At 52.7% G+C, this 20,214-nt stretch overlaps 10 protein-coding genes across 10 annotated transcripts; 7 read left to right on the top strand and 3 right to left on the bottom strand.

Annotated features, from left to right (window-relative positions):
• Nucleotides 1–424: 424 nt before the first annotated feature.
• On the bottom strand, nt 425–1,688 carry Z517_04652 (uncharacterized protein; the record flags this gene model as incomplete). The annotated part of the gene is made up of 2 exons (XM_013429980.1): nt 425–503; nt 580–1,688. 2 exons carry the CDS (start codon nt 1,686–1,688, stop codon nt 425–427), a joined length of 1,188 nt encoding a protein of 395 aa, XP_013285434.1.
• Nucleotides 1,689–2,285: 597 nt separating this feature from the next.
• Nucleotides 2,286–3,235, top strand: Z517_04651 (uncharacterized protein; the record flags this gene model as incomplete). Its single annotated transcript, XM_013429979.1, has 2 exons — nt 2,286–2,843; nt 2,894–3,235. 2 exons carry the CDS (start codon nt 2,286–2,288, stop codon nt 3,233–3,235), a joined length of 900 nt encoding a protein of 299 aa, XP_013285433.1.
• A 432-nt stretch (nt 3,236–3,667) lies between these two features.
• On the top strand, nt 3,668–5,128 carry Z517_04650 (uncharacterized protein; the record flags this gene model as incomplete). The annotated part of the gene is made up of 1 exon (XM_013429978.1): nt 3,668–5,128. The coding sequence occupies one exon, from the start codon at nt 3,668–3,670 to the stop codon at nt 5,126–5,128; it is 1,461 nt and encodes a 486-aa protein (XP_013285432.1).
• Nucleotides 5,129–6,460: 1,332 nt separating this feature from the next.
• Z517_04649 (uncharacterized protein) lies at nt 6,461–8,408 on the top strand (the record flags this gene model as incomplete). The annotated part of the gene is made up of 2 exons (XM_013429977.1): nt 6,461–7,414; nt 7,509–8,408. The coding sequence occupies 2 exons, from the start codon at nt 6,461–6,463 to the stop codon at nt 8,406–8,408; spliced, it is 1,854 nt and encodes a 617-aa protein (XP_013285431.1).
• Nucleotides 8,409–9,223: 815 nt separating this feature from the next.
• Nucleotides 9,224–11,732, top strand: Z517_04648 (uncharacterized protein; the record flags this gene model as incomplete). The annotated part of the gene is made up of 2 exons (XM_013429976.1): nt 9,224–9,315; nt 9,572–11,732. The coding sequence occupies 2 exons, from the start codon at nt 9,224–9,226 to the stop codon at nt 11,730–11,732; spliced, it is 2,253 nt and encodes a 750-aa protein (XP_013285430.1).
• A 317-nt stretch (nt 11,733–12,049) lies between these two features.
• Nucleotides 12,050–12,877, top strand: Z517_04647 (uncharacterized protein; the record flags this gene model as incomplete). Its single annotated transcript, XM_013429975.1, has 2 exons — nt 12,050–12,108; nt 12,166–12,877. 2 exons carry the CDS (start codon nt 12,050–12,052, stop codon nt 12,875–12,877), a joined length of 771 nt encoding a protein of 256 aa, XP_013285429.1.
• A 370-nt stretch (nt 12,878–13,247) lies between these two features.
• Nucleotides 13,248–14,048, bottom strand: Z517_04646 (uncharacterized protein; the record flags this gene model as incomplete). Its single annotated transcript, XM_013429974.1, has 1 exon — nt 13,248–14,048. One exon carries the CDS (start codon nt 14,046–14,048, stop codon nt 13,248–13,250), a length of 801 nt encoding a protein of 266 aa, XP_013285428.1.
• A 653-nt stretch (nt 14,049–14,701) lies between these two features.
• On the top strand, nt 14,702–15,145 carry Z517_04645 (uncharacterized protein; the record flags this gene model as incomplete). The annotated part of the gene is made up of 1 exon (XM_013429973.1): nt 14,702–15,145. The coding sequence occupies one exon, from the start codon at nt 14,702–14,704 to the stop codon at nt 15,143–15,145; it is 444 nt and encodes a 147-aa protein (XP_013285427.1).
• Nucleotides 15,146–16,494: 1,349 nt separating this feature from the next.
• Nucleotides 16,495–18,336, top strand: Z517_04644 (uncharacterized protein; the record flags this gene model as incomplete). Its single annotated transcript, XM_013429972.1, has 2 exons — nt 16,495–16,534; nt 16,589–18,336. The coding sequence occupies 2 exons, from the start codon at nt 16,495–16,497 to the stop codon at nt 18,334–18,336; spliced, it is 1,788 nt and encodes a 595-aa protein (XP_013285426.1).
• A 770-nt stretch (nt 18,337–19,106) lies between these two features.
• On the bottom strand, nt 19,107–19,943 carry Z517_04643 (uncharacterized protein; the record flags this gene model as incomplete). Its single annotated transcript, XM_013429971.1, has 1 exon — nt 19,107–19,943. One exon carries the CDS (start codon nt 19,941–19,943, stop codon nt 19,107–19,109), a length of 837 nt encoding a protein of 278 aa, XP_013285425.1.
• Between the last annotated feature and the right edge of the window lie 271 nt (nt 19,944–20,214).

Raw genomic sequence — 20,214 nt, 5'->3', positions numbered from 1 at the left:
CGTGTATTCATTAGTATTAATTAGGTATTGGTGCTGTACATTTCTTAAGTAACCAACCAAGCTCCAGATAATACAGTGTTCCAGGTATGAGAATGTAGTGATTGAATGGAGAGGTGAGAGGTCTGCCCGTTCTTCCCAGCCCCTTTGCCCTAGCTCCCTGTCCCTTGTGCCTGGTGCCTGGCCTGACCTGACCTGACCTGACCCGAAACGCCGAGGAGGTAACCGAGTACTCAGTAGGTCTAATGACAATTCGATCAGGAGAGCAAGTAACACGCCACTCGCCCGCACCGAGTACCAAGTACTTTGTAGACGCCACCATGTGATAATCGTGGATATTGTTGACATTCTATCGTGCCGAAGATTTTGTTATACAAATTAAGGATGCCAGAGGCTTCCTTCCATAAGGGTGGTGTCTGGCAAAAGCCTAGGATGACTTGATCGGTTTCGTGTATTTGAGCTCCGTGCCCCAGACGTAGTCCCAGAATTTGGATGTCACACCGAACCTGAGAACCATGTTAGCCCATATGTACATTTTATATCGATAGAGAACAAGACTCGATCGCTGTTGCGCAAACTTACCCAAGCTCGAAGTTCTGGTAGTGATGTGCCAGATGATACTTCTTCAAATCCCTCACGTAGGCGGGTAGTTGATGGTGATGCAGCCAGTAATGCGTGCAGTCGTAGCAGACGTAGCCAAAGATGCCACCGCTGAAGACTGTGATGGCGACGTACCAATTGTACCAAAAGACAAAATGAGCGAGTTTGTAGAATGGTGTTGCCAGAATGAGGAACAGTGTCGGCGGCATGACAAGCCGATATTTGTCCATGGGCAGGTAATGATGGATCCCGTGAAGGAGGAAATGCAGGGTGAGGAAGACGGAGTGATCAGGGAGATAGTCGTCAATGTGGAACAGAAAGCGGTGCAGGAGGTATTCCACCAGCGTCCACAAAAACAGACCCAGGCACCAATATGCAACACCCACGGCTGGACTTTCAAGGTTGCTGATTCCGAGGACAGACCCGTAGATGACAGGAGGCAGCCATAGAATCGGCACCACGTACCACGCAGTCTTGCTGAGCGGTTCAAGGAAGTTCCCAAACAATGGCGCAGAGTCACCACCCCGGTAGTGTCGCGGTCGATGGACTTGTTCGAGGTAGAATTCCTTTGAGAACTTGCCAAAGATCATCTGCGGGAAAAGTGGCCGATTCAAATCCAGGAATTTGTGTGTTTTCCAATCTTGGTCCAGATCCGTCTCTTTGGAGAGATCGTCTTCAGACGACATGCCCGTTGACGCGTAGAGCGGTCGGGAGGGGAGGTTCTCGGCCTGCACACCGTTTGCTTTCAGTTGTTCGTTCCCTTCCACTGTGGCAGGTAGCGGGACCACTTGATCTGGACGTGACGAGTCGACTGCGGTCTTAAGAACGGCATCGGTGGGTACGAAACCAATCAGGCTCTCCTCCAGGATCTCATAAGCGGTCTCAGTGTGGAAATGTGAATCTTCATCTTCCAAAATCTTCTTGACATCTTTCCCCCCAAATTCAAGTATCAACTCGCCGCCACCAGGGTGATCGTCGATAAAGTCCGTCACATCGAAGACACGTTCACCGATCGTCACGTAGCACGACTTCCGACTATTATGCTGTTCCACCTCGGCGCGGGTTATTGTAGGGAGCGTCTTGCCCGGCATGTCGAAGGACGGAGAGAAGAGGAGTGAGGAGAGGTTGCTGGCTAGGAGGAACGAGGGACGACGAATGCGTGGAGTGCACGCAGGATTAGAAGAGAGACCTGGGAGTCACAGGCACCAAGGGGAGAGATGCTGACATGAAGCGGACTCCTTGGAATTACAAGTACTTTGTAGGGAAATTTATCAATGTTTGCAGTTTGCGCCTTTTTGCCTCCTGTCAATCTCTTGGTTGGCGGGATCCAGGGGGCTTTGTTCGTGTCTCCAGCGCCCAATGACAGAATCCCGCCGCCTTCCGCTGCCGGAGCCAAGATGGCGGATGGGCACTTCGTTGTCACTCCACCACCATCACCCGTTGATGCCGACATGACGCCAACTAGATTACATAGCCACGTGATGATGATCCACGTGTTATTCACTTAACGCGTCCACTACGGCGGGCTTTTCGATGACGAAGTGCATTTGGATTTTCACAGATGATACACCCAGGAGGAGGCAACACCAATGTCTGCCTAATCTCGACAACCATAAATTCTTCAGACGAAGCCTCGCTCATCTTGTTATCGGACTTGCCATCCTGCAATCTGTGGTACGGTGCACATAATGAAACGGAAGTTTTCTGCCGAAGGGCCCTCTTCCTCCCCGACTCCCATTGACACGGAATCCGATAACACCTCTTCAGCAAAGGAGGAGACAGTCGACCCCGATGATCTCTGTCCCATCTGCCATTGTCTCATTTACAAACCAATCCGAACCAGATGCAACCATACACTTTGCCAGTCGTGTATGGCCTTGTGGGCAGATGTGTCAGTCACGTCCCAGTTAACCGCGGTTGGACTCGACGATGAGGTGGCAGTCATGCTGCCTCACGAGATCGAAACCCGTTGCCCCATGTGTCGGACATTTACCATTTCAACCCTAGACCCTACCAGAGAAAGAGCCCTCCAGCGATTATATCCCGTCTCCTACCAGGCACGTGAGGCCGAGTCCCAAACAGCCGAGGAAGATGGTTCTGCCTCAACCATTGAGACGCTAACCGTTCATATCGGAAACGAACATACAGAAATCAGAGCCGAACAGGGGTCGAATAATAAGCACCATTGGAAGTTCTTTATTCGACCCTCGAGAATTGACTTGATTGAAGAGGTCCAAGTGTTTCTAGTAAGTCCCATTCTGCCTTGCAACCGGGATTCACCAACATGTGACATCAGCATCCTACTTTCAGAAATCCAATCGTCGTTCTTGAATGGCCTCCATACGAGATCAGGCGTCTTGGATGGGGCTATTTTACAATTTACGCCAATATCATCTTAAAGCCTGGCTACAGCTGGGTGAGTCCTGAGGCGGAAGGCACCCGCGACGGCGCACCAAAGGGCAAGTTACCGCTAGAATGGACATTGGACTTCAATGGCCGTGGATCGCAAGCACGGATCAGACTTAAAGTCAGAAAGGAGAAGGAAGGCCAAGAAGCGGAATTAGACATTCAAAGAGAACACGTACGCAGATCTTACGCCCGACAACGAGAAGCAGATCCTGATTGGGAAGAAACGTGACTGGTTAGTGCAATACAAGGCGGAAAAGAACGTGCGTGCTATGATCCGATTCCTTGTGTCCTTTGTTGGGACAATGCGTCTGCGGCCTTGTGTCGCAACAGACGGGCAAAGGCAGTGGCTTCTTGTCTACTGACAGTTCGCCAACTTCTTTTTCCCAAGTCATTGTCCCTTTATCCATCATTGTTCCTATTTACCTGCCGCATTGTCCTTTTGTGTCACATTCACATCATAGTTGATTTTGGTACAATCCAACTAACATCCCTATCCAGAATTATTTCTAAATGTCACTTTCCTTTTTCCAGTCTTAACCGCCTTATATCTATTATGGTTTCCCGTCGTTGCAGTACTACGTAACAGCGTTCGAACATAGAATCCAGTTTGTGCAACACAGGAGTCTGTCATATATCTGACAAGGCTATCCTCTTCATCAAGATGTTGGTGCGAAACTCGGGCACACAACCAGGTGCTGTGATTCCGCTTCGGATGTCCTCGCTTTCTAATGGCTCTACACAATCTCCTTCGCAATGCATCAACACGGACTTTGTCATGTGGCCAGCCCCTGATGGGTGGTACACTCCTGCCCGAGTTTCTTTGCACGAGGACGAGGAGCCGTTCCCAAAATTCCAAGACCCAACCAAATCTCTGATAATCGAACGAACTCTACTTCTGGACACCCTTCGCTCTCGCGCAACATCCGTGTTACATCATGCAAGAGACCATGAGCGGTTGAGATTCGAAGCTCTCTTGTCCCGCGTCGCTCCGTCTGGTCATATAAAACATGATCAAGATTTATCGTATATCAGAGCATCTATTCCAGGAATCCTCGCCTTGGGAGAGAGCTTCCGCGCGCAAAGAAGACTTGGCAACAAAGGCAAGTTGCCCGCAAGCAGAGGATTCCAGACTAACCTTCAGTCGAGTAGCGGAGAATTACAGCCGAAGGATATCTTGAAGGAGAAGATGAAAGAGCGAAGCCGCAAAGGGATACGGCAGGCCTTGATCTATGAAAAGGACTTTTGCATGGGACTCCTCGACCAGCGGACCAATGAAGGCGTGCACCAGCGAGGCCGATCGATCAAGCGCACCCATCCTGGCGCATTTGATCGAGCTAAGGTGACCACTGCACTGGTAATGCTCCGCCAGACTTTCCCGACCCGTTACGAGGCCATTCCTCTTGACCAACCCAAGACCAGTGTGATCTCAGAGGACCAGAAGTCGAGTGGCAAGCTCAACGTGGAAAAGGTAGGTCAACAGGAGTTTTCTCCAGGTGAGAGAGCCGTTTCCGATGCTAATAACGCTGAAGGGCACTCAGGACGCTGGAAATCTACAGATTCAAACGAATCTGTCAAGAAGAAAGCTTCCTCCGTCTTCCGAGGTCTGGTGAGCAAAGTCAGCCGAGGACGGTTCTCGAATGAGAAAGGTAAGGCATCGGGCTCTTCGCCGCCCCATGCACACACTACCAGCCAGCACAAAGTCAGCGGTCACGTGGCTGAGCTCGACAGTTTCCCAGTTGCTCTGAAGATAAATGACACTGTTGCAGCATCGAGCAATTCGTCTGAACCTACCACTGCGGAAGCTGATTCGTCCACAGAAAGAAGAAAACCTCAAACCAAGGAGGTCGTCAGCGAAGCAGGAATAGTACGTAGGAGAGAAAATCGTGTCTCCAGAAGATCGGGGCATCCGAATGCATCGACCGTAGCCAGAACATCGTCCGCTCAAAGATCATCTGCGAAGCCCTCGTCTACAGGAATCACCGGTAACAATGAAGCTCGAGCGACCACCGCCCGGTTGCACCGTCCAGCCCTCCCACCACGCATGATCTCAGTCAAGGCGAGGAACAGAAACACCTTACACAAGCGCCGGCGATCACAAAACTTTGCGGCGAGTAAGGATTAGGCGCCGCAAAAGGCGAGTGCGTCGAATCTGAACCGAGCATCGTCCCATTAGCACGTCAAGGTGAAGGCTCCAAATCGCCAAACTTTCCGCAAGAGCGAGGACAAAGTACTGAGACTGATGGAAAAGGTGGATCAGAAAGTGTCTGGTGAGAATAACACTCGGTGATTCGGCTTGAAGACCTCTCGATAAGGTTGAACAAGGCGGCAACAGTTAGTTGGGGTGCTGGGTAGTATGGGAGTACCTTGACAGTTCAGTTGTAAATCAGCGACTGGGGATAGCAACGGGAAATAAGGTAAGTCGGCGATATTTCCGGTACAAGACGTGACTAAAAACCCTTTAAATCTTAGTATCAGCAAAGTCGTTGTGGATGGTGACATCTCTGTGAGTGGCGGCCGTCAAGCGACAAGGCAGCCCCTGACCACGTAGCCTCGTCGATGACTAAGTCTAATGGCAGGTCAGCCTCCCTGCCTAGCAAGTTGCGCCCTTCTCATTGACAACATGATAGGTCCTGTAGGAATCGACGTCAGTCACAAGGCCCAAGAAAAAGCAATCAAGACTCTAATTGTACCAAACTATGTCTTCACAACCAATGTCAGGTGTTTTTGCCAGCTTCGATTACCAGGGTTCCCTGGACATGGCCGCACCCGCTCAACGTCATCCATATTCTATAGTCACCTTCTTCGGCCTCTGCATCGGTTACAAAGAAGCAATTGCGGGGTTACAACACGCTCTGAACCTGGAGGAGTCCGCGGAGTCTCGGGGCGCGGCTTATACGGAGTCTGGAGAATATGCAGCTTAGATCCACCTCTGAGCATTGAATCTCCAATTCTCAATTTCTCGAAGTGAGTGGCATTTGGTACATCTATCAACCCTTTCCATGAGCACGCACGATGTATTTAGACGCGTGGTATCATGCGGTTCTTGTTTCAACTAGACAGCTAAGCTGCCGTGCCTCCCTTTGTTTTTGGGGACGATGATAACACACTCATCGAGGCAGATATTGTGGTGAAAATATGGCCCCTCAAGCTGTTTCAGATGGAGACCTCACATCCGTTTCCATTTCCTCTGACTATTGAACTTGCTAATGTCCAGTCCTGGATCTGGTCTCCATAGACGGCCATTGAATCTCAGGATCCGCTCCGGGAAGTGGCCTTTTAGCCGTACGATTCAAATGGAACTGTAGCCTCCAGGTACATTGCAACGTCATGAAGCTGGAGAAGATCGGCATCATCCTGCATCGCGGTGCTGATGACCGTGCGGACTCAAAAGGCGGAGTACCCCAGGCTTTTGACCCATGGCCACACTTGACCAGGAGGTGTAGAAGACCTCAAAATGGATCGGTTCTGGGTTTTGATATTGCTTCAGTGCACTCTTCTTGCTGCTCAATCTGTCCAAAACCTCGGTGTTTCGTGCATTGCTAGCTCTCAGGAATGCGGGCCACGGGGAGGTATCGGCGACGGGGCTCATCCTGTATTGAGTCCTCAATCGTTCATTACCGACGCTCTCATTTCTACAGTTTCCAATACGACTCGTCAACTGGCAAGTGGCCCAGCACCGGTCCGCTTGTCAGCATCGCCGAGCAGCTCATCATCATGTCCCCCAAGGCGCCACATCATCATTGACTCTGCCAACGGTGCACAACAGGAAATGGTCGGATTCGGACACGCCTGGACTGACAGCGCGGTGAGCGTGTTCAACACCCTGGACAACGCCACCCTGTCTCGTGTCCTGGAGGATCTTTTCGGGCAAAGTGGCAACAACATGGGCTTTATGCGGCATACCATTGGCTCCTCGGACCTGTCAGGAGAGCAATATACCTACGACGACAACGGGCCCAGCTTCAACGAAGGAGAACCTGACCTCGATCTGTCGAATTTCAGCCTTGGACCGCACGGCACCGGACAGGCCAAGATGATCGCGCAAATGGGCACAGTCAAGGGCGATGTCTTCCTCTTCGGGTCGCCGTGGTCATACCCCGGATGGACAAAATACAATGATCTATTCATTGCGCCAAATCTCAACGTGGACGGCGGCGGAAGCTACAACATTCTCAACAACAGCTTCAATCCGGTGTACATCCCGCAAATGGTGGAATATTTCTCAAAGTACGTCGGTGCGTTTCACGACATGGGTGTTCAAGTCAATGGCATCACGCCGATGAACGAACCGCTCAACTATCAAGGCGGGTATCCTTGCATGCTTCTCGACCCGGTCGATGCAGCAAGCTTGATTGCCCAGGGTCTTGGTCAGGCGATGCATGATCGAGGTGTTATCATCATGGCATATGTAAGTCTCTCTTCTTATTTCTTTGACCTTGTAAAGCTTCAATTTTTTGCTTCGATCCTAGGGCCGACTCTAGTCTCACGTTGCTTGGTATCAGGACCACAATACCGATCAGCCCGTCTATCCTGCACGCGTCATCCAAGGTACAGGCGGCGAGGGCTCTCTTACCGATGCCGCAGCCTGGCATTGCTATGCGGGCCCCGTTGCAAACTACAGCGTGATGTCGGATTTCCACTATGCCTTCCCCAACACCCTGCAATTCATGACAGAGTGTTCCAACTATCTGCCACAGAGTGGTAGCTGGAACTTTGAAGTGGCCGCGAATTTCATTCCGCCAGTGACGCACGGCGCCTCGGCCGCGGCGATGTGGGTTATGGCGACAGACCAGGACTACGGTCCGCATTCACCGTATGGTGGATGTGCCGGTTGCCAGGGGAGTGTGATTGTGAATTCCTCGACGCAATATACCCTCACAAACGATTACTACATGGTGGGCCAGTTTTCGCGCTTCGTCCGTCGAGGCAGCGTCAACTATCGCATCCTGGGCGACGGGAACGAAGGCGACGCCAGACAGGACAACCAGTTCTACACCATGGCGGTGCGCAACCCCGACTCGAGCTGGGCGGTGGTTATGATGAACAACATCGGCAGTGACCAGGATGTAGTGCTCGGGTTCAACAACGGAGAGACGGACGTGTGGCAGGGGACAGTGCCAAATGCGACGGTGGTGACGTGGTTGCTCCCGGCCCAAGGTGTCGGCGCTGAGCCTCCTGCTCCTGATGTTTCTGCCGCTCCCTTGACTAATGTATCGGTATCGATATCGGTATCTGCAACAGCAACGGGGGGTGAACCGGGAGGAGTGTGTCCGACAACGAGCACTTCGTCGAGCTCCAGCTCATCCAGCAGCAGCACGAGTACCCTCGAACTGGTACCAAACACGACGCATACGATTGAATCGCCTGCGCCGACCGGTAGCAACGGCACCGCTACCGCTTGACGGATGAGGGGAACGTGGTAGAAAATTAAATTGATTGTATTGGGAGGGTGTGTGTCCGTCTGTCGGATATGCGGTGTATGTCGATTGGGGGGCTTTATGTAGTGGCTTTAAATAGAAGCACGGGTTGTGCTTGTACCTGACTTGGTGAGTTGAGGTACGAGGTACACAAGGGTCTATGTTGTGCAGCAGGAGAGGTAATACCTAATAGCCGTGCCGAATCCGGGGCTAGGCACTCAAGTGATACCAAGTATCTCTAGGCAACACTTAAAGTACTACACAGGTACTTGTACAGGTACGTCATTAGGCACCCCAGCCCGCTAGCTACTGCTAGGCGTCCCCAGTGTCTAGGCACTTGCCTCGACGGGGCAGCGGTTCAGTTAAGTTCGGCCCAATTACTAGCACAGGTGCTCCCTCAACCTCCCTTCCTCCCTGCCATGCCGCCTATCTGGCCTCCCAACCCGCATTTACGAGTAGTAACCCTCTGCCAGTACCATGGCTTCCATGGCTGAAGCGCTGCTCCCCCTCCAGCACATGCGGGAACTCGGCGGATCTTCGCCAGGCACAAACCCACACGGAGCTTGAAACTTCCACACTCAACCAAACTGGCGACTTGAATTCCATCCAGATCTCCCCCCAAAGCTGTGCGCGTACGCGGCCTTCTTCTCCTCTTGACCTCGCATCGAGTGAGACGAGCAACTCTTCTAGAATGGTGCTGCTGGTCTATAGTTCCCCAGGAACTGCTCGCCTGGTTCGCCGAGGCTGAGAGCATTTGAACTGCCGGTCCGCGAAACCCTTTGACTCCACGTTGACCCGCGATGGCCGATGACCACCAAAGCCCTAGGGCCCCCATGAAGCGGGTGTCGAGAGCATGCACCTTCTGTCGCGCCCGCAAATCCAGATGTGAACTGTAAGCGATCCGTTTATTTTTCTGCTTCGACATTGTCTGCGCATCGATTTCCATGGTCCAACAATAAGAAAAGGACAGGTGGGACCTCTGTCTGCGTCTTTGCGGTCGGCCTGTGTTCCATCGCTTCGTTTGGGTCCGGCTATCTGGAAACCTCTCACAAGCTGCAATAGCCGCCTGTCGGCAACCTCCCAAATAGACCATCAAACTCGTATCGACTTCTGTCCGCGCCAGTCATTGACCCTGATTGATCGTGTAGGGAAGCTTCAGGCGGCCAACCCCCATGCGCAAGATGCAAGAAAGAAAATCGCGAGTGCATCCTGGGGACCTCAAACCGTGGCGGAAGCCGAGTGAGGAAGAAGTTACTTTCCACCACCAGTCTCTCTGGCCTATCTAACCCGCCGACCTTGACGCCCCTTCTCGAGACCGATCCCCATGCCGACACCAGCTCTAGATCCCATTTGCGACCTCCTCCATTTCTGCGACCCTCCCCTCTCCTCGATCGATCCGCGACTGCAGGCTCGGGAAGTGGTGTGGGAGGAATAGCCACTGGCAACAACGCGGTCGACGACGACGACTCGGTATCGACGACAGACAGCACAATCGGAGACACTATACCTAGAAATCCATCAGATGCATGGCAATTATTGAAAGATGTGGCAAACCGGGAGGCAGATCAGTTACACGCGAAAGGAGGAATAAGCCATCAGGATGAGCTATCGAATCAAGATATGCAGAATGGATCGAGACCAGAAGCCAGAGGGTCCATCAATGGCATCCACGCTGGAATCTCGACGTATCGACTGGTCCGTGAAGGCTACCTTACGCCCGAGATAATACAAATGCTAGTAAGACGATTTGCCGAGCACTATCACCCGTACCTTCCCTTGGTCCCGCGCAAATACTTTGATCCTGCTCAACTGGATGTCTTCGCGGTCAATGACAAACACCTGTTGACGGCCGTTATCACCATCTCGTCCAAGGATCTTATCGAACAACCAACGATTCATACCTGCTGCTCTCGCTACATGCATGACCTGATATCGGGAATCGCGGCTGGCCATGATTGCGATGTCGAGGCAGTCGAGGCACTGCTGTTGCTCGCCGAGTGGGAGCCGCAAGGCCTGCGAAATCGGATCGAGGCCGTGGGCAGAGGTGAGGAGGATCGGTCAGCCTGGATGCATGTTGGAATGGCTCTTCGAACAGGCTATTTCCTCGGCCTCGACCGAACCTCATTTCGACAAGAAACCGCCGAGGAAGCGAGGATCGACGGTCGCAAACGTCTAGCTTGGGCCAATTGCTACGTCTCAGACCGATTGATATCGGTGAGGATTGGAAAGGCATTCTGGTCCAGAGGACCTGGGCCCATGACTGGCCTTTCCTCCCAAGACTTTCCCTCGTTACAACCACTGAACCCTGGGGACGAAGATTATGCGAAAATAATGCAAGCAACCTTGGATCTCACTCAGCTCTACTCCAATGTACACGACGTGCTCTACTCGGGCATGCGCACCAGCGGACAGATGATGCTCATGGGAGACTATGTCAAGTATGTCGACGATTTCCGGGCGGCTATTGCGCGCTGGAACACGACATGGGGTAAACTGGAGTGCTCCCCATATATCAAGGTCACGCTGCAGATGGCGTACGAATATCTGTGTTTGTACACCAACGCGTTTGCCTTCCAAGCGGCAATTGCTCAAGCAATTGCCAGCAAACCCAAGAGTGACGCCCATTCACTGAGGGACCATCTCCGAAGTGTGTTCTGTAATGTTGGTGCGATGCCTGACGCACGTTTCATCTGGGCCAGTGTGGCAGCAGCGAAAGCCTACCTGACGCTTCTCAGCACACAAGTGGACCCGAGCAAGTACCTGCGATACATGCCGCTGAGGTATTACCTGTACTGCATTTATTCCGCCGTCTTCTTGTACAAGGCTCGCTCGTTTGGGGTGATGACGGACATGGAAGAACGGCAAGTTCGACAACTGGTGTTTCAGACTATGGAAGTCCTCAAGCGAGCATCTGTATCCGCTCAGGATCCGGGATCCCGCTACGCAAGGTTATTGGAACTGCTCTGGATCAAACCGCAGAAGCCACCCTCGCAATTGCCTCCTCCGATGCAATCTCCCGCAGCATCCGAGGGTCCATTGTCGTCGAGTGGCAGTGTTCATGTCGACGCTCAAGGGTATATGCAGTTCAGTCCGGCTAATGACTTCTCGTGGCTGGACCTCGAGGCAGTCGGCGATTACGTCTCTGGCGACCCGATAACAGGCAATGGGATGAACATGCTTGCTCCGATGATGGGGTTCGAGTCAACGTCGAACTTCATGCCTCAGTCGCAGACTCAAGGGATGCAGTGGCAGCAGACCAACAACTCGATGAATTGGCCAGTGGACTGGAATGGCAACTTGTTCTTCTGAGTTCTTCTCCCACCGGCGTGGAGTTGGCCCCCATGCACAACTGCGCTGTTCTATCCGCTTCAGGCTAATGTCGGCGTTTGGGGGCAGACGCCGACGCGTGGGTGGCTCTTGGACTTCCCCGCACCATCCACCACGATCTGCCCGACTGATTCGGCGCAGTCACCGCGGCTGCAACATTTCGTCCTTCTGTGGAGGATCATTGAGCGCTCACGAGCCCAGCTTCGTATCCAGGGATGAGTACAAGACAACGACTGTCTCAATTGACCTCTCACACCAACAATTCCCAGACATCAGGAATAAGTCGAGCTTCACCCAGCATGTCCGTCGACAACGAAATCAAAGGCAGGCTCGCTCTGATTACGGGTGCATCAGGAGGGTACGTCGCAGCTTACATTTTCCGAGGCTTCGCACCCACCTTGACTGACAAGAACAGGATTGGTGCTGGCTGCGCACGAGACCTATACCGGAACGGCTGCCACCTCGCTCTCACATATTCGAAAAACAAGGCCAATGTCGACAACCTGATCACCGAGCTCCAGGGCGACTCAGCCTCCTCCGAACTGAAGATCTCCTCACACCAAGTGGATATGGCATCGACAGAAGACATGGAAAGACTGTATAAAGAGATTGAATCACAACATGGCCATGGTCCTGACATTCTGGTCGCCAATGCAGGATATGGGAAGCGTGTGCCTCAAATAGTGGACATCACGTATGAAGAGTTCGACTATACGATCCTGATAAACCTGCGCGCACCTTTTGTTCTTGCCAAATTAGCCGTTCCACACATGGCACAGCAGAAATGGGGACGCATCATCATGATGTCGAGCATAGCTGGCTATGGGGGTGGCATCAACGGCTGCCACTATGCCGCCTCAAAAGCCGGCCTGACAGGGATGATGAAGAATCTAGCCATCAAGCTCGCCAAGGACGGGATCACGGTGAACGATGTCGCCCCAGCCATGATAGGTGAGACAGGAATGATTCCTGACGCGAAGTTCCTCGAGGGCACACCTGGAGATGTGAGGAACATTCCGGTGGGCAGGCTGGGCACGCCCCAGGAGTGTGCGAATGTGGTAACCATGCTGTGCAGGACGGGGTATTTGACTGGGCAGAGTATCTTGTTGAGTGGAGGATTGAAATGAGTGTAGCGACCAAGTATTGATGTACTTTTGAAAAACACATCTGAGACTAGAATATTTTCAGTGCTCAACCGCAGTGGGGAGCTGTATGAATCTAGGGACATGGATACATCTCCGTCCCACTCTCGAGCCTTGTCTGAGAGGCTACGAGCGGTTATGCAGGGCAATTTTGCCTTTTGTCCCTCCCCCTACCAGAAGAAGAGGAGTAGAAACCCTTTCCTCTTTTTTGGCCACAAAAATGTACAGTGTTTCCGCCCACGATTTCCGTGACGCCCAATTTGATCCATTTCGATCGGGATGACTGGGTCCATCACCACCTTTTGTTTGTCCTCCGTATCAACCAAGACCTTTCCTGTGTCTAAGGGGGTAGAAACTACCTCGACCCAGGCCTGATGATGGGTCCTTTCCCGCCAACTCTGGCCGGGCTAGTGCCAGCGCTGGTGGCGGTACCCTCGACCCCCTCCTGCGCAGCCCCGCCAGGCATGGCGTCCTTCCTGGTGTCGGTGCCGGCAAAGACCCGCTTGGCCGCGGTCGTGGAGGTCGTCGACTTTGATTTTGACTTTTGCGTCGTGGTGCCCACGTACGTCCTGCTCTTCTGGGCGTCGCGCACCACGGCGGTGGCGCCTTCAGTCTCGGACGTCGTCGAGCTGATTTCCACGTTTGCCGGGCTGACTTCGAGGGGGTTGAACGGCGCGTTTGACGGCGGTGTCGGCGCCTCGTTCGACGTCCCCGTGGTAGTTGTTTTTGTGGCGGCGCTAGTCGAGTTCTGGATCTGGACCTGCTGCCCCGCCGCTGCCTGGGCGATGGACCGCGCCGGGTCCGCGGTCGCGGTGCTGTCGGGCGAAAAGGACACGGGCTGCGACGCCACGGCGTCGTCCGTCCCGGATTTGCTGTACTCGCTCGGTTGGCGGTCGATGCGGGTCCGGTCCTGTTGCGCGGAGCGCTGCGATTGGATGTCTTGCTGGCATTGCGTTGTAGAGGCGGAGGAAGCAGAGGACGTGGAGGAAGGGGAGGTGGGGGAAGAGGATGAGGATTGATGGCGGATGCTGGCACAAGGCCAAGTCCGAGAATATGTGATGGTTTGTGCACGAGGTGTACCTCTAGGGTGAGGTCTAGTATGTATGGTGGTACTCCTCCTCGTTAGACTCGAGGCGGAGAGGCGGAGAGGGTTCATGGTTCTTGGGTGTCCCGTTGGTGCTGTGTAGTAGTCCAGTATTCTCGACTGATGGGACGGAGTGGGTGTAATCCAATGTATTCGGTTTGGATTGGTTTTGGGTCGTGAATGATTTTTGGTTCCAAATCACAGTCACAGTGTGCACATAGAATAGATCATAAGACTCACCCAGGCTATAAAGGGCAGGGCATGTACTGGTATATATGTCTAGCGGATGTAGGTATAGGATCGGCATTGGTGATTGGCGCCCCCGTCAACCTGTTGAGTATTTTTCTGATATCATCCTGACGTGGGTGGCCAAAGTTGTGCCTGACACCCGATTCCATCCCAATCCACCCCCGGATTTCATTCCCCTTGTCTCACAACCTCTAAGAATCGTCGGATTTAGCCCCCATCTACCTCGTACAGAATCCCCCGCGTCTGGCCACTAGAGGATCGCCATGTGTCGCCTCCACCTTCCGAAGTCGCCTTGCACCAGAAGAACAGCGCCCAACACGAGATATTCAGCCTCACCAGGCAGACTTTCGACAGGCCTCTCGCCGTACTTCACCTCAGAGTCCTATTAATATTATCCAGGTAATCTCCCCCTGGTGGACGAGGCTCGACCTCTGTTGGAATCGCATCCCTCTGCCGATTGTCAAAACTGAAACAGAATGTCTGACCCTCTCTCAGCAACAAGCAGTGTAATAGGCGTCGTCTCATTAGGCCTGGTCGTCTGCCAGGGCTTGGCTACCTACTTTTCCACCTACAAAGGTCAAGACCAATATCTCGACAGTCTCACCCAAAGAGCCGAAAACCTCCAAGGGTGTCTCACCTTGTTACAACATGCTCTCCCACTATGGACGGTGCGGTTTTCCGACACAGCCCCCCACATCGAACAGCATATCACCGCGTGCCAGGCCAGCATCGTGGTTTTGAGCAGTAAGCTTTCTGGATTCAAGCGGACGCAAGGACCTTCGTTGCACAGAGACAAGCTGCGCTATGTCGCACACAAGGCAGCCTTTCCATTCACAAAGGCCACTATCACAGAGCTATCGGGCATACTTGATGGTTTACAGGAAAACTTGAACACGGTCCTCTGCATTGTCGGGCTGTAAGTCCAAAATAAAAAACACCCCATTCACTCCCGGCACTGATGACCACAAAGGGAAGCATCCTCCATCCTAGTCAAGACCCAGGATGTGACAAACACAAAGATTGATGCCGTTTTATCCGCTTCGGACGTCATGACTGCTCGCATCCAGAGCGCTAGCCATGACCTCTCGTCTCTGCGGGCTGAAATGTCGACGATCCAAAACGACCTTCAAGCAGTGAAATCAATTCTTGGACCAGGCGTGCCTACACTTATTCAGCGGACTGATGGCCCGAGTCCGAATGCAAACCCCCAGAACTGGCAGCGACGGGGGTTGGAAATACGGCAGGTTCAATCCCAGCACCTACCAACACTAACTCCTCCCACCGGAACTTCTCTTCATGCCTTGCCTGGACGTCCGACTTGTTCAACCACACACACCTCAAAATGGTCCAATTCCTACATCTGTCTATGCCTCAGGACCAAAACTCGTCGACCCACTAGGTCCAAGGTGCTGTTCGTCGACTATTTCCAAACCCAGGAGCATGAAGAGGATTGCCCTTACTATCTTCCAGGCGCCAAGAGGAGAAAAATAGACATCTGGATATCCTTTCGCTCGGTGCTGATCTCTCGTGGTGTTCGATGCATGGTGTCCTTGGCCACTGGCTCGGCTGGAGGAATCAGTGCAAACATTGACTGGATTCCAGTTGTTTCCTATGAGACTTCTCCTGCTGTACAATTAATCCGGAAAGTATGTGGAATGCTTCCACGTAGTGTAGAGCCGAATGTTCTTGTGGATAATGCCCGTGTTGAACTGATGGGCCTCTTCGCACGACGGAGAGCACACCCGAGAGAGGTCGATCAAGTTGGAAATAGTCTCCTGGGGGTGAGTGTATTCATGGCCAACACGATCAACCCCTTGCTAAATTACAGCGCAGTATGCAATCAGTCTAGCCGCTTGGGTATCAGGTCAGAGACAAGGTACGAACCACGACTTTTTTTTGGTATTTTCCAATACCTCTCTGTCGCCTAGGAGCAACGAGATCACTTGTTTCGAGAGATTTCGCATTTAGATTCGAGGTTGAAAATATTCGCATTTGTACTGATCATTTTTGCGCCGCCGAAACAGACGCGACCTTTCAATCTTTTTGCCGCCTCTTATACTCGCTTGCCTCTTTGGGTGCCAAAGCAAACCTTGAAGACTTTATTGAGTAAGCCAGCGGATTTCTTCCCCGTGTCCTACAAACCTTGCCTGAGAATGTATGCAGAGGATTCACGCTGTTCGGCCGTACGAGCGCAGAGTTTGGGGCGCTCACGGAGGATTTGAGCCAGAGGGGAGCTCTCGAAGTTCTATCAGACAAGGGCAAAATAAAAATGGTCAACAAGCTGGTTGGCTGTCCACAGTGGTATCATGGTATGCTGCTCAAGACATGATTATTGAGAATATGATAAATTGCTAAGCTTTCAGTGCTGGAAAACGGACCATTGGGCCAGGCGATTCTGCGACGAAACCCAGAAGAGGCCATTCGCCTGCTCCAGCAAAAACCATCTATTATTGGAGAGTTGAATGATTGGGGCCACTCCCTTGTGCACCTCAGTATCGACTGGCCCCTAGGTCTGGTTATCCTCCTCAAATATGGAGCTTCTTCATTGATCAATGTGGAGGACAACAATGGAGCTAGACCAATGAAGCTAGCGATGCAGCTCTCAGAAATTGCAGCCATGATATTGATAGCGGCAGGATCTGGGCTTGATGACGATGCTCTTGAGGACTTCATGCTGTGTGATCGCTTCAAGGGGGGTTCGCAAGAACTCTTTGTTGTTGCCGTCGAGGGACTTGTTTATCGAAGAAAGCAGCTTCAGCAAATAGCAGTGTCGCATTTGCCTCTATACAAGCTCTCATTCGCCGCCGACGCACTCAAAGTTTTGGATGAGCAAGCCGTTGAGGTGTCCACTGCACTTGAAGAGTCCGGTATCAGGATTCCAGGAGCTCTGTCCACTCCCAAGCGACAGACAACCATATATCACAGCCTGCGCGTCCGTGCCGGACTTGCACAGAAATTTTTCAACAATGATTTCGAGGATATTGACGGGCGTGACTACCGAGGCTATACGCCTCTTATGGGGATATATAGGTGGTGCAGCGGACCTCTGACCCTCCAATATGCTCAATGGCTCTATGATCGCGGCGCCAGTTTGCTTTGCCAATTTCCTACATGCACGAATAGCAACTGCGAGGAGACAGATGAGCATCAGAGGCCAACTGCGCTCAGAGCAATCCATACGGCAGCATTCATGCTCGGGCGGACACTCTTCGACTTCCGGTGGAATGTGTTGGACTTAAACTCTACTTGTGCGACAGACTGTTTCGAGCTTCTTTCGACTATTGTCTCCTCCAACGTGTCCGACGGCTGTTCCTGTGCTTGTTCTAGCCAAGGATGTATTCCGGTTCTGAATTTATTGAGCAATCCCAGTCCAGTCAATGGGCATCATTCAAGCTATTGGTTCTTGCGGTGGCTGGACTTATATTTCCCGTATGATTTTCCTCGACTGTTTCTGAAAGTTCTGAGACTGTACACTTTTCAGAGTCTCGGCCTGACGCACACCTGTTGCCGAAATGGCTGTCTTCGGTATGCCGGTCGGTGTCATGACCCCTCCCAAAAACCCTGCCCGTTTTCGATCCCTGTTGATGACGAGATTCAAGAGATTCAGGACGAAGAAAGACATCTGATATCTCTTCTTGAAACACTTATGGTGGAGTTCACGGAACAGTGGCTATGGCCGACGTCAGACTGGAAGGTGGACGAGTTCATGTCCAAGGTTTGGCGGCCTAGATTGAGACAGATTCGACAAGAAAGAGTACAAATGTTCGTGGGGGACCAGGCACAAATGCGCTACATGGGCGTCGAGCTGCATTCCGACGGCGAGGACTCTTTGACTAAGGATAGAGATGAAGATGATCGTTACGCTCAATATGAGCCTAACACATGGGAGGATTTTTACTGGAGAGAACAGCCTCCGCCAAACGCAGCAGCTGAGAATGCAGCCCGAAAAATCCAGTCCGAAAGCGACCTTCGAGAGATTAGAGTCTTCTTCACCGATGTTGAAGTCGCGGAAATCCTCAAGGCAGCTGCCCGAGAAAACGGAATTGAAGATTACGACGCCTGGTTCAGCATAATTGAAAAGCTTGATGCGCGGCAAAATGAGGGTGTTTAATCCGCTAGTCCATCGTCCCGACAACTTGACGTTTGTTACGAAGAGCTTCGAAAGATCACGGGCAACACTAGGAAGAGGCGATCAAGGGCATGTCATTGTCTGAACGAACCGCCGACTTCAAGCATATGGAGCAGCCAGGAAGATTGGAAATGCTTCAAGGTCGATTAGGAGTTGGCGAACGTATTGATGTTCAGCCTGATGAGGACGGTCGGCGTCCTTGGTATATGGACCCTGTCCTCTCACGACTCTCGATGATACAGGTTTGAGTCGACGGGCGGACGGACAAGTCCCTTTCCTTTCGTCTGGAACACGGCATGGCAGATTTACAGATATAGAGGGGAAGAGGTGTAGTGGATCATGAATGATGAACTCTTTGCAGATGAACAGCTTCAGAGATATTCTGCTTTCTGCGTGCATATCAGATACCTGTCGCTGTTTGTCTTTGGCTCTTCTTCTGCTGCCTCTCGTTCCCTACAAGGAGGGCCTGCTTGACCTGCCTAGCCTGACCTAGTTTTACCTGACCTTTCATCATGGCGCTGTGCTGTGATATGCTGTGCTTTGCTTTACCAGCTTAATATCTGGCCTTCAAACCCTCAATACAGCCGACTCTGTCGCTTTCACATGTTACTTAGCACGGTGTGGCCGCTGTCAAGCAAGACCTTCGCTCCAAATTTCTGGGCCGGGGATAGTGTCTAGGACCAGCTTCAGGCGTCACTTTTTGCTCTGGGCAGGGAGATACCCTCAATCCTGGGATATCTCGAGAAGTGTCTCTACTTGCACACGAAATAATTCTCCTGCAGCGCGTCGTGCAGGCGACCAAACACGCCGCCGTGCCAGGTCTTGAAATCGTCAAACTCCTCGCGCGGCATGGTGGCCGAGAGCATATTCAGCCAGCCACCCACGATCAGGTCGGCGTAGTTTGCCTTGTCGCCCTCGAGGTAGGGCCCGGCGTCGTGGACCGCGAACCGCTGGGCAAGCGAGGTCAGGGCGACGTTGAACCCGGCCAGGAACTGCACGCGCGCCTCGCCCTCGATGCGGATGTCGTCCCACGAGCTGAGGTGGGCGCGCTTGGCGAAGAGGGCCTTGGTGGCCTCGGCCGTTTCCGGGTTGAAGGGGAGCTGGTGGGCGACCAGCACGACGTGGGCCGAAAAGGTCGCGTCGACGTGCACGTTGAAGGTGGCGTACGCCTCGTTCTTGGCCCCCTTGCGCGTCGTCAGCGGCGCGTAAAAGGCCGTGTCCTTGAACGGGCTCTCGTAGTCGAGCCCCGTGCCCGTCGTGTCCGCGGGGAACAGACACCCGCCTGACTGTGGGAACGTGTCTTCGAGGTAGTTGGCGATGTCGAACGAGTCTCCTACTACCTTTCCCAAAACCGGTTCCCGCAGCATGGGCAGCGTGTAGAAGTCAGTACCGTCGTCGAACTGACGGACTGCCGCGCAGCCGAGCCCCTTCCGCACGTCGGCGATGTCGAGGATGTCGACCCACGTCGTGGTGAAGGGGACGCCCTTGAAGCTGAGCGCGAGTCGGGACTTGGAGGGGTTGGGTGCGTAGGAGCGCGGTTGGCGGGTGGAAGAGATGTCGTAGAGGACGAGGGGGTTTGAGTCTGTCATTTTGGAGGCGAGGCGGGGTGAGGCTTTGAGAGATCTGAAGTGTCTGCGTTCCCTTATTCCATGAGGTCGATAAAGCATTTACTCTGAATGGCCAACAATGCCGAGTGAATTCTTGGCATTGAACCATCGACCAATCAGAGGGAGAACTACCTACAACCTTCTCACTAGGGCCCTCGAGGAGGCCTTCCACAACCTCTTTATCTCTATCTTTCAGGACAGTCTCTTACTCCGATGGTTTCTGAGTCTAGTATAGTGTAGCTAAGGTCCTAGA

This window comes from Fonsecaea pedrosoi, assembly GCF_000835455.1.
Source record: "Fonsecaea pedrosoi CBS 271.37 unplaced genomic scaffold supercont1.3, whole genome shotgun sequence".
Classification (NCBI taxonomy): Eukaryota; Fungi; Ascomycota; class Eurotiomycetes; order Chaetothyriales; family Herpotrichiellaceae; genus Fonsecaea; species Fonsecaea pedrosoi.
This window is presented reverse-complemented; position numbering and strand designations above follow the sequence as displayed.